We start from the raw sequence: 12,400 nt of genomic DNA, 5'->3' as shown, positions 1-12,400 counted from the left end.
GGTGCCCGTGCAGCAGCTGAGAAAGGCCCCTCTGCAGGGCGCCAGGGTCTAGTGACTGACCCAGTGTCGCCAAGGGTAAAAATAGCGGTTCGGGGAAGGAGGTCCCCGGGCAGCCCCGAACCTCTTGGAGCTAGGACTCCACAGCAAAGCAAACGCAGCGCACAGCCCGGTCACGCCCGTGTGTGTTTTCGCCCGCACTCACTCGGGGGGAGAGGCCTGCCTGTTCCTGGGACAGATTCAAAACAACGATGAATGGCAATAGACAGCTAGATATCATGCAAGTGTACAGAAATTCTTTGAGTCCACTTCCTGTTTATATACCTAATGGGTAAACGCTAAAGCACTTTGGATTGCAAATGGTTAACATAAGGGGTGGCGTTCTGCTTTCAAAAGATTGTTTTTAATCAGATGGCTGTGCGAGAACAAACTTTGTCTGAATGCGAGGGACACATTTGAAATTGGAAAGTATTTATTTAACTGGGGGACTTCAGAAAACCCTTCAGTGAGGTAAAGAAGCAGGTTCTACTCGAGCAAAATAAGTTAGTAGTTGACTGGAAAATATTCCACTAGAAATGTACAAATAAATGTCAACAAAAAAAAAAATAAAGAAAACTAATTTTCCATCGTGTCCTCTCTATTTTCGGAGGTGAAGCAAAAAAACAAAAATATTTACATAGCTATTGGGTGTATTTGCTGGAGGCAAGGAAATCAAAGTAACAATCTTTCCTTTGCCTGTTCCTTGGAAATTTTACGCAGCCGATTGTCAGTCAAAAAGAAAGACCAACTTTGCACATTCACAACATTGCGCCAGGGCTTTTTGTACTGGTTGATTGAATTTAAATGAGTGTGCATCTGTAGCTTTTAAAACATGTAACTGAGTCCTTTCTTCTAAAGAAAGCCTATTTTAATTAGCTTCAGAAGCAAGCAAATGCTTCTAATTAAGTGATATTTTTTATAATTTAAACAAGGAGCAATCAAAATTATCAGCAAGTGCGCATTTAAATTTAACTTCAGGCATTCTTTTGTAACATTTGGAAAAGCGAAAGAAATGCGTATCTTAAACCGTAGCTATTCCTACTCAAATCCTGCTCCCTTTACACACACGGAGAGAGGAAGGCGAGCAGGGTTTCCCTTAAAAGTACATTTCACAAGTTGTCTAACATTCCAAAAATAAAAAATGAAGTATACATTCAAACACATTTCCTAAAATCCAGCAGCAAAATAATCTTTCTTTTAAAAATGTTTCCTTTCTTTCTAACAAAATGTTTTTAAACTTTGTACTAGTGAAATCCTGAGGTGAGAGAAATACAAAAAAAAAAAAAAGTTTAAATAGATTAAAATGCGATGCAAACTGGTATTTGAATTCTGCCATAACTTTCCTGATCGAACATGTCATTTTGAAAGCACAGCTGACTCGTTTCTGCAGCACTGAAAGGACAACTCGGGCAACACAAGCTATTCTGGCTAAAGTTGTTTTTTTCCCCCTTTGTTACTTTCAGAATTGGCGTGGACAAAAGTGAACAAAACGAATGGTTTGGGGTGGGGGGTTAGTAATATTAATGAAGCCAATGAAATCATCTCGAATTGGTTTGGCTCAGCTTTAAATTAGCATTATTTTAAACATGGACTGATTTTGCATTATTCTTGGCTTTGCACACTTCCTAGGACACGAGTTCATTCTAACGTGTGCTCAGATAAAGGGTAAATGGAATGGCCCGAGTCCCAAATTACTGGGAGCCTCTTCCTCGTCCTAAATCTGAATTATGGGGGGTGACTCTTATTAATTTCTAAGACCTAGTAAGAAAGGACTCGACTGAGTCTGTGGCCTAAGCAGGGCTGCTGCTCCGTATAATATCGCTGGCCCCTGCACAGACGCTGGGTAATTGTCAGAGTCCGCTGTGACAAGGGCAGAAAATGAAGTAGGCGTTTCCGAGCCCTCTCTCCCCTTTTGTTAGATCAAGGCAGAGGTCAATATGGTTTTAACGCAAATTTATTAGCAGAGAAATCAGCAAACCATTCGCTAATTAGCAAAGCCCAAATAAATGTGCCCGCAGGCTCTTTCTTTGGAGAGGAAACGCACAGCACCGAGCCAGCCCAGCGCAGCCCTGGGAGGAGGCCAGAACCCTGGGCGTTATGAATGTTTGATAGGTAATTGCTGTATATCTTTCCGATTGCGGGGCGCCGGGGGGCCAGTGTTGTCTTCACCTCCGAAGGCTGGGGCTGGCTCGCTCGGAAGGCGGATAAAGAGTGGCAGGCGGACAGCGGCAGCCAGGCTGCAAATTACAACCTGTGACTGGCTGCAGCTCCCTGCCTCTCGCAGGGCCTGGAAGAAAGGCGAGCATCTGGGATGTTTACCTTTACCTCCTTTCAGTTTTCCTAGGTTACCACCCCAGACCCGCTCGCAAGCTCAGCAGCTCTCTGCGCGTCCGTCCGTGCCCCCCTTTCTACTCCTCCCCCCATGGCAGAGCCTCTTTTGGCGCTTGGGTTTGGTCAGGTCCAGAGCTGCCCCCCCAGCCCCCCAGCGGAAACGAGCCCTGAGGCGGGTTCACGCCCGAACGCAGGGCTGGATTTCAGAGCGCTAAAACAAAAGGCAGGACGAGATTGAAGTGGGCTCAGCCGGCGCGGCTCTGGTTGAAGAGTGAAACCGGCGACGAGAGAGAAGATCAAAGATCTGCAAGGTTTTATGGGCTAGATCTGGCTTGATTCTCTCGCTCGCTCGCTGGCTCCTAATTGCTCACAGTCAGCCGCCTCGCGCTGGCTGTCTGTCCTGCTCGCTTCCCCCAAGCATGCTGCTGCTCTGGAACAGCTGCTAGGCTAGGGACCACAGTCCTCTGTCCCAGGCAGCAGGCCACCCAACCTTGCGAACCATTCAGTTTCCTCGTCAACTTCTTAAATATTCAGGAAGGGGAGAAAGGGAGAAATACACAGAGAGAGAGAGAGAGAGAGAGAGAGAGAGAGAGAACAGACCACAGCTAGAACAGCAAAATGATCATTTCAAAAGCATCTGTCTGTCTGTCCCTCATGCAGCTCCGGAAAGACTGAATCCCGCAAACAAAAGAAATCACCACACTATTGTCTTAACCATCAGCTTTAAAAAAAAACATACCTGACGATGTTTAAACTAAGGGCTCGGGTAGGTAGGACTTTAAAAATATAGAAACCAAACATACAAATCTTACAGATCATTGAACAGTGGCCCTAAAACGACGGGCTCTGGTTTGGGGACCCGAATTTCTTGCATCAGTTAACTTCAGTAAAATTAGCTTACTTAGATTTCCATTTTTTGTTACAAAAAGATAGTTTATTTCTGGTTTCTTTCTCTCTCTCTCTCTCTTTTTTTTTTTTTTTTTTTTTTTTTTTTGGTAATTTTCAGTCACAAAAAAAAAAATCTATATTTTGTCACCTAAGCATTTATTTTACTGAGTTCAAAAAGACATGAAAAGGGAGAGGGGGGAGAAATCATGTATTTTTTTAGTAAGGTATATAAGTGAATTTTTGACAACATATAATAAATATGATATATCACTTCGCACTCAGTCTGTTCAAATGTACATTTCCTTTCAGATTACGGAGCATGCCACTTTTCAATTAGAAAAAAGGTCATGAGAAATCAGTGCAAAGTTCTCCGTTACCCCTGGTCTTCCGCGCTGAGGGACGGGAGGTTGGGTTTGTTCTTTGTATCCCTCGGTCCTCCAGAGTCTCTGCTGGCTCGGGTCTGGCTCCCTCCCTCCCGCCGTCTCCCGTTCCGAGCTTGCCTAAATCATTGCTCCGTCTCGCAAGCCCTGGAGGTGTGTTCGATGGGTTGGTTTGTTTCACTTACTGGATCGGCTCTGGGTTCATGGTTCAAAAGTCCCTGCTCTGATTGAATCGTCTCCGGGGCTGGCTCTTGGCTGCCTTCAGAAGCTCCTGGCCCCCTTTTATCTCCCCCGCAGTCGCTTAGCTCCTGCTTTTGGTGGTCGGTTTTTATTTGGGGGCAGAGGGGGGCTAGCGGCTGGGACAGCGGCGAGCTCTCACCGGGGGTGCGGGGTACCCGGGATAGGGCTGGCCAAGGGGTTGAGAGCGGGCTGACCCCCGGGCCCCAGGCCGTGGATGAGCACGCGGGGCACGAGGGGCCGCTGGAGCTGAGGGTGCGGAGCTGGGGGAGTCCGGTACATGCTGCTGTACATGGCCGCGGCCGCTGCAGCCGCTGTCGTGCTGTCCATGCTGCCCAGCAAGCTCGGGTGGTAGAAATAGGGAGAGGGGAACATCCTCTGGAGAGCGGAATAATTCCCGGCTTCGGCCAGCAGCTCCAGTCCCACAGCCGTCTGCCGCTTCCACTTCGTCCTGGAAGAGAAGGAGCACACAGGTCTAGAGCTAGCCCGGGACCAGACCCCGGCCATGGCTGCTCTGTTTCCAAGGGCCGAAAGAGTTCCCCAGGGACGTGAACCCCAAACCCTACCTGTCCTTGAAAATTCTCTTTCACACACACACACACTCCCTCTCTCCTTTGCAACCCGAATGTCTGCTCCGCCATCCTGCCCTGGCAAACAAATCAGTGGGGAAATCGACCTCAGGTCCCCGGGGTTTAGCCACACGCACAATGAAATGAAATGAAATGAAATCCAAAGGACAATTTCCCCTTCCGTTTGCAGGCTTTCCGGAGTGCGACGTTCTAGAATCGCAGGTGTCTGCCTTCAAACTTTGCAGTGTCAGGAAACCTGAGGGACTGATTGGTCCTGCATCCTAAAAACCGAACTAAAAAATAAATAATAATAATAATAATAGTCAAACGGTTCCTGAAACATAAAGACGCAGGAAAATATCTAACAAAGAAGGGCGAAATGCTTTCATTTCTAGACAGCAGCGATCCCCGCTATAAAAAAATATTGACTCTTAGTTTGGCAGCATGTTTATAGCGGCACACACGGTATTTTCGCTCTCCTGACCCAATAGTTCAACAATTTTGTGTCCCGGCCTTTCCCCCTTCCTGTGCCGAAGCCCAGTGAGATGCCTTGCGAGATGTGAGCTGGTGGATTCACACACACTGCAATCCCAGCACAATTAATAAACATGGCGCCCTGTTTAGATTGGATACAAATGACACTAATGTTTTCCGACAGAATTAGGGTGGCTGAAACCGTATGTAATGAGACAGAAAATTACGGCAAAGATGACAACTGGACGTCGTTTTCCAAACCGAGTCCGCCGCGATCAGAAAACACACACGCTTACTTGCCTCTTCGGCTTCACAGCGCGGACAAATGGAAACCAAGCACTTTTGTCTTGTTTTTTTTAACCCGACCCATTTTACAAGGTGATTCACTAGTCACTGTCCTAAGAGCACACACGGAGAAATCCTCGCCAACCCCGCGATGTCCAAACGGGCCACAGAGGCATGCCCAGAGCAACACTGCCTGCCGAGATTTCAGCGGGATTTCTTTCCCGGTAGGCAGGTGCCTGGGACACAGGAAGAAGGACATGGCCCCAGTTTTGCAATCAAGATTTGGCCATTACTTATTCATGTGTGTATTCGTTCATATTTATACGCTCTGCTTTATTAATTAGCCACGGCTGAGACTACTTGGTTGACTGACTAGACTGGCAAGTGCAGGCAACCTGCACGGGCGCCTCCATGGCTTTTCTTGGCCCTTCCTCGAGAGCGACTGCAGCCGCCAACACCAGGCGTTTGTTTCGCAGTTTACTAACTGACTTTATTATCCTTCCTCTTACCTGTCCATTTAATTTCATTTTAGGCACGTTGCTACTCCCTTTACTCTAGCATGGGCAAGGAGAGAGTGTGTGTGTGTTGGGGGGGGGGTTGTTCCTTTCTGCCATCTACCAACAGTCACAGATGTTTGCGCTCCCTGCCCAGATCTCACTGCGATTGCCTGGAGAGGTGGGGTGTATTTCTTCCCCCGGCCTTCAGACCGTTTAGCTCAGACTGTCTGAGCCGCAACTCTGTTTTTAGGGGCTTTGGGGAAATTGTGGTTTTTTTTGGGGGGGGGGGAAGGCGGAGCTCCTTGAGACTGCCCGCCTCCCTTACCTCCGGTTCTGGTACCAGGTTTTGACCTGCGTGTCGGTCAGGTTGAGAGCCGCAGCCAGGTCCATGCGGTCTTGCACGCTCAAATACTTCTGCCGCTCGAAGCTCCTCTCCAGCTGATTGAGCTGATGGTCCGAAAAGGCCGTCCTCGCCTTCCGAGGTTTCTTCGCTCGGACTGGGGGGCTATCCCGGCTACTTGTAATCTCCCGGTCGCCCTCTTCTTTTGTCCCTAGGAACAATTCACAAGCACAACACTAGAAACAGGGTCTAAAGCAGCAACCCAAGGCAAGGCTGCTCGGGGGCTGGGACTCGGGGCAAAGTCGATTTCTTTCTAGAGTCGATTATCATCTGACTGCTGCATTCAGGACTCCAAGGACATCCCTTAATTTAGCTGATGCCTTTTCGTACCTACGTGTCTAAGTGGGTTTGACAGGAGGGTCTGGCAATTTCTCTCTATGCAGCCGACAAACAGTCCCCCTTTCTGGGGTAAGGTTTTTCCCCTTTCAGGTGCACTTGGGGGAGGTTAAAATAAAGTGCAGAACAGCTAGCGCATCAAATGTGCTAATGCCTCCGACAGGATATGTCACCCAAGCACCAAGTTGAGCTCAAATTGCTGAGCACGTCCCGGTGACAGCGCTAAGATTTCCGGATTCTATTTGTCAACTTTGGTTTTTTTGCTGAAATGCTGGGAAATCGATATGTCAATCCATCTCTGTTTGTACCAGTTTTTGCAGCGCTTCTTGATCTTCCCTGCAGGAAGAACAATAATCTCTCTAATTGACCCACTGGGGAGGTTAGTGCACAAAAAATCGCCAGACCAGACTGTTCATCTGTTTTGGGCACTCTTATGCTAATGTTAAAATAGCAAAATGAATGGCACACATGAGCGTCTTTCTATTATTCATCGCACAACATGGCAAAATAGGTGAATGGCGTAAAATTAGGAAAATGTGTCCTCTCACCGCATAGTTTAAAGTGTGCCTCGTGCAAAGCCATTTTACAGAAAGCAGCGAATCCTTCTTCGGCATAAATTAAGGAAAAGGCTTTTCAAAGGGCAGCTATCTTCTTAAATATAACCCCCACGCCCATACACACGCATATATATGTATATTTAAAACAGGAAATACCCCACTACTGCAGACTCCGCAGGTGCACACAATTCGAAAAAGAGAAACATCCCATCCCAGCATAGGAAAACACTGGGAGCTCATAAAATGTAAAAAGCCTTCTACCGTGATCTAGTGAAAAGTTCTTACCTACTTTTAGATCTGCTTGGAAATTTGTCCTATTAAATTAAGTGCTGCTAAACCTCTGTGCTTGGTGTCATTTAAACGCATTAGCATTTTAAAAAGAAGAAATGCATCCAAGTTTAAAAAGAAACAAACGGTCAGACTTTTTTTTTTTTTTTTTTGCCAAACAACTAAACTAAAAAAAGAGGGGCGCCCCAGCAAGAGAAAAAAAAAAGATTTATTTCTCCAGGGATCTGATATTTAAACAAAAAAAAATCAGAGACAATAATTTAAAGAGAATTGGATTTTACTGTTTTTGGTGGGATTTTTTTGGTTTTCGTTTTTTTGTTTGTTTGTTTGGGTTTTTTGTTTTTGTTTTTTTGTTACAGCTCCTGAAATATCAGAAATGTGACCAGGGAATTGAATCGCGTCCCATATCAAATTGTGTACAATACTGGCCACCGGAGAGTCATACCATAAGGTTATTATTAATCAATAGCATTAGTGTTATTAGGAATCAGAGTGAAACCCTGTCACGACAGAGGCTGCTCAAAAGCCATGGCGGAAGCGGCAGAGGCGGCTGGGGTAATATACTCACCGTGGCATTTGAGATCATTCTGCGTATCGTCGCGTTTGTCTAGTTTGGTTTTGCTGTCCTCCTGCTCTAGTTTTGGCCTGAAGCTCTCGTTGGCTGCGTTGCCCTCTTGTTTTGGGGTGTGATGGGGAGAGGAGACACTGGTGCTGTAAGGTGCACAAGCCGCCAGCGGTTTGCTGTCGCCCAAAATGTCTTTAATTAAAAAAGAAGAGGTGGAAGTCCTGGGGGCAGAGTTGCCCGAGCCCAACTGTTGTTGCTGTTGGGGTGATTGCTGCAAACTTTGCTGCTGCTGCTGCTGGCTGTGATGGAGATGGTGATGCTCTTGCACCAGATGCTGCTCGGGGTGCTCCATGGTGACGGAGATGGGGGACGAGGGAGCCGTCCCTACTGTGTCTATCTCCGAACAAGGGGACGGGGTGGCCTGGTTTCTAAAATCCGCAGTCCTGGCATCGCTGTTGAGCTGGCGAAAGTCTCCGTTCATCATGCCGGGGCTGCCTGAGCCGTTAGTAGACAAAATCGTGTCTATTCCAAAGCTCGACCCGCTAGATCCTTCCATTGTGGCCACTCAGAGAGGCGCCGTCATCCCAGTCCTCCAGCCGGGGCTCGGGAGGCTCGAGTCACCGCCACAATCGGATCAATACATAAAACAGCAAGGAGAATGTCAGTGTCTTTCAAACAAACAGAAAGTGGGGGGGGGCGAGAGGGGGCTGGGGTGGCGACAAGACTGGCTGGTGGAAGGGTAGCCACGGGACGAGGAAAGAAACAATCCCCAGCCTCGGGGGAGTGCCCAGGGAGAGGACGGAGAAGGCGCGAGCAGCAGGCTCAGGCGGAGCGCTCGGACACACGGACACACGCGTGGGCTTGGCCGTGTTGTTCACGGGGCGCTACCGGAGCGTGGCCAGCCCGGGCTGGGTCGCCCGCCTAGGTCGCATCGCAGCGGGCGGCAGCCGCCGCAGGAGGCGGCAGGGCGCCCGGGGCCGGGCCGGGGGCCGCCGCGGAGTTAGTGAACTTTCTCGGGAAGTTGAGGCGCGGCGCAGGGGGGCGGCGGCGGCGGCAGGAGACGCGAAGCGGGACGGACCCCGGCCACTGCCGCGCTCTTCCCGGTGCAGCCCGGCTCCTCTCGGCTCCAGCGACTCCCTCCCGTGACGTCACGGCCATTGCCAGCCGCGTCCCCCCTCCGCTTTATTAGAAACCCTGGGTTTTTTCCGCCAGCCGGCACAAGCCCCCATTGGCGGCCCGCGCGGCCCCGGCTGACGCCGAGGAGCGGCAGCCAATGAGCGCGGGCCCTGGGGCCCTTGTCAATTTGCGAGCCGGGGCTGGTCGGCTCCAGCGTCTCCAGGATTCCTTCTGCAGTCGGTCTCCAGCCCGGATCCAGTGCGCACCGCCGCCTCAGTCATCAGGCGCGGTAGCGGTGATCACCACCACCGCCACACAGAGCAATAAAGTGCAGCGTGTGGGAAGAGAAAGAAAGGGGGGGGGATGGTTTGCCCATTAGTTTAAGAGGTGAGATCGAGTAACAGAGGGGGGAGATGATGATGCGGGGGAAAGGGCAGCATGGAAATCCAGTGTAGCCATCCCAGCCTGCTCGACCCACTCTTTTGAAACTCACACCTGCCATAGAAACTAAAAAGGGTAGCAGACATCGATGGGAAAATAAATGACAAGGACCCCATGAGAACATGGGCAAAAACTTCCAAGGGACTTGTTTCCTAGCTTCGCCTCCTGGTGTTTTGTAGTCCCTTGGCTAGCCTGTGAGAGCAGGTGCCCAGGTTTCCATCGCACGCCAGGTTGATGGGAAATGCTTTGCATTTATTGACTAGGAAACAGGGGGGAGTTGCATTTATTGACTAGGAAACGCGGGGGGGTTCAGTTCTGAGCTGAGCGAAAAGGCTTCTGCTCTCCAAAGGGGAAAAAATTAAAAGGAGCGCGAAGCCTGTCAGGAAACCAGAAGAAGCCAGTGCAGCACCCAAAGCAGTTTCCAGTTAGAGAATGCATGCCAATTAATCCGGATTTACTAATAGAGCAGAGGCACAAATGTCCTCCCAGTTTAGTGACTTGGTTGCAGCCGTTCTGGCTTCCCCGAGTCCGGGGGTATTGCTTGAATTCGTTAGCCCCTTTGGGCTCTCTCGGGTTTCTCTTGTTTTAGCGTTTCATTTGGAGTGGGAATAGTTACTGTCGATCCGCCTGGGACTGCAGGAAATTATTCCACTGGTTCTTCGGAGGGCATCAACTTGTGTTAATTTCTCTAGGACGACTCCAACCTGTCTCTTGTTGAATGTCAGAGTAATGGGAACTGCCAGTGACAAGACGTCGTATTACTCCTGATTAAGTACCGTGTCAACCTAATTAGCAGAGTAATTATAAGGTGCTAATGAATGATTCAAAGTTCTTTGAGTTACATTTTACTTCGAATTACCATTTTAAGGACCCCATGAATCTAAGGTAAACCGTGCTAGCATCACTGCCATGTCAGCCTGCAAGAATATATTTCTTACCACATCAAATGGCAATTAAAGTCTCCGAGCTTTTTCCTTAAGTTACATTAATTAAAAAATAAAGTAGGCAAAGGAAAATATATTTCAAAAATATTATAACAAGGCATTTTAATTATCTATGACTCTCCCTCCCTCCCGACCAAAAAAAAATCATCTTTTTTTGCCAGTCTTATACATTGAAATGAGTCTAACTGACAACATGAAATCAAGGGATGGGTGGATTCACTGAGGTGGCAGAAGGCTTTTATGTGGGGGCTGCATCCTTGCCGACGGAAATAGATACAGGAAGAATAATAGAGGGATGTGAAACAGGATTAACTAACGTACGATATTTAGAGGCGTAATGTTCGCTGATAGCCTTAGACAATGTGCTAGATGAGAGGCATTAAAGCTAAAACTGACAGTTCACTAGTTCAGTGGAACGCCACAGGGAAAAAAAGAAGAAAGAAAATGGGTAAATAAAGTACCTGAGCCAGGTCTGAGATAATCTTCGTTGTGGACAGGTGTCTATAGAGAGCTTTCTTTTTGTTAGTACAGAAAGAGATTTGCTGTGATGGCTCTTCACTGTTAGCTGAAAGCCTCCTCTTATTTTGGCTACCCCATCATAGCGAGCCCCTCTTTAACAATCTCCTGCCATAGGTCAAGCTGAGATTCATCGTAGTTATTGATGGATTGCTGGGTTAGGCATAAAGCAGCCTTAAAAGGTCGGTATTTTTTATGATATTCTATTTAATCATGAAAATTCCTGCATAAAACTACCGAGATCATTAATCCTACGTGCAGAACTGCAGCATTCATTGTTACATCTGTCCAGCAGACCCTCTCCTCCTGGCATTTACTATTAACTGCCGAAAATATGTCACTGGGTGGCAGTGATGACATTGGATCATGTTCTTTCTCGAATTTATACTTTTAAAAAAATATTGATTCGGGGCATTATTTGCAGGGATCGAAGCCATCAGCATTCCGCCGCGGCGCATTTCCTAAAGAAATATCCGCATTAAAAGTTGGAGGAAGATTGGTGCCGCCAGGGAAAACACATAACATAGGAGACTGAGTGATAGCACAACAAAAATCAATTATTCCAAATCCTTTATAAATAATTCATTTCAGATTGGTTTGGTTTGGTTTTTACGCCTAACATGACTGAAGAGTGAAAAAACCGCCCATAGCACAGCTTGTGTTGTGTGGTTAGAAATGTTATTGACTCGTAATATTTAACTACGTGGGCAAAGAAATCAGGAATTTGACCCAGTGGCTGAGGAAATGTAGAGGGGATAGCATTTATTCCGGTAAGGAATCAAGCCCGGCCAACATGTACATCTGCCCGCTTGCAAACAACCTATGCAGGATATAGTCTCTTAAGACTTATTAATTACATTTTCGTGGAAAGGGAGGCTTTGATTCAAACGGCAGCTAAGGAGACCTTTTAAAGCGGAATCCGCTGTGAAGTATAGATCTAAAGAAAAAGCAATGCAGTAGTTGGCTATGTAGCGATTCCTGCCTTTGGTTTTAAAACAAGGCTTGTAGTCACGACGTAAACATAATTTATGACCATTTACCCCTCCCAGGTAAGCTTGAAATAAAGTAACCGTTCCCATTTTTGCAAGCTTACACGGTTTTTTTACAAGTTGATGGGATACATGACGATATATTTGTAATCAATTAATTCTTTTACAGATCAAAGGTTGAAAATAAAATCTAAGAACAGTGGATTTAAAATTAAACATTGTTTAAAACGTATTCGACTTTTATTTACCTTTAGACTGCTTTCCCGTGTCGAAGAACAATCTAATTCAAGGAATTATTTGCGTATTAGCTTCTTGTAGATTTGTTCGGGCCTTTATTTCTGCATTTAAACAAGGAGCATATTTATGGCATTTTCGTTGCAGTTCAGAGAATGGATTGTTTAACTAAAGTATTTAAGAAGTTTTCCTAGTAAAGCCAAAACTTTGACTCTGGCAGCTGTCGAGCTATCAGCATCGACTTATATATATAGGTCTGTCAAGTTACTAAATTCATCTTCATCTGGCTTTATGCTGAAGAGTTACAAAGTGTAGAG

General features: G+C 47.2%; 1 protein-coding gene across 1 annotated transcript; it reads right to left on the bottom strand.

Annotated features, from left to right (window-relative positions):
* Positions 1-4,010: 4,010 nt before the first annotated feature.
* BARHL2 (BarH like homeobox 2) lies at positions 4,011-8,402 on the bottom strand. The gene is made up of 3 exons (XM_077825123.1): positions 7,847-8,402; positions 6,023-6,248; positions 4,011-4,323 (listed from the first exon to the last, which is right to left on the bottom strand). The coding sequence occupies exons 1-3, from the start codon at positions 8,397-8,399 to the stop codon at positions 4,011-4,013; spliced, it is 1,092 nt and encodes a 363-aa protein (XP_077681249.1). The 5' UTR covers positions 8,400-8,402.
* Between the last annotated feature and the right edge of the window lie 3,998 nt (positions 8,403-12,400).

The sequence above is a fragment of the Eretmochelys imbricata genome, chromosome 8 (genome assembly GCF_965152235.1).
Source record: "Eretmochelys imbricata isolate rEreImb1 chromosome 8, rEreImb1.hap1, whole genome shotgun sequence".
In the NCBI taxonomy this organism is placed as follows: domain Eukaryota; kingdom Metazoa; phylum Chordata; order Testudines; family Cheloniidae; genus Eretmochelys; species Eretmochelys imbricata.
The sequence above is the reverse complement of the archived record's forward strand: the minus strand, read 5'-3'. Positions and strand labels throughout refer to the sequence as shown.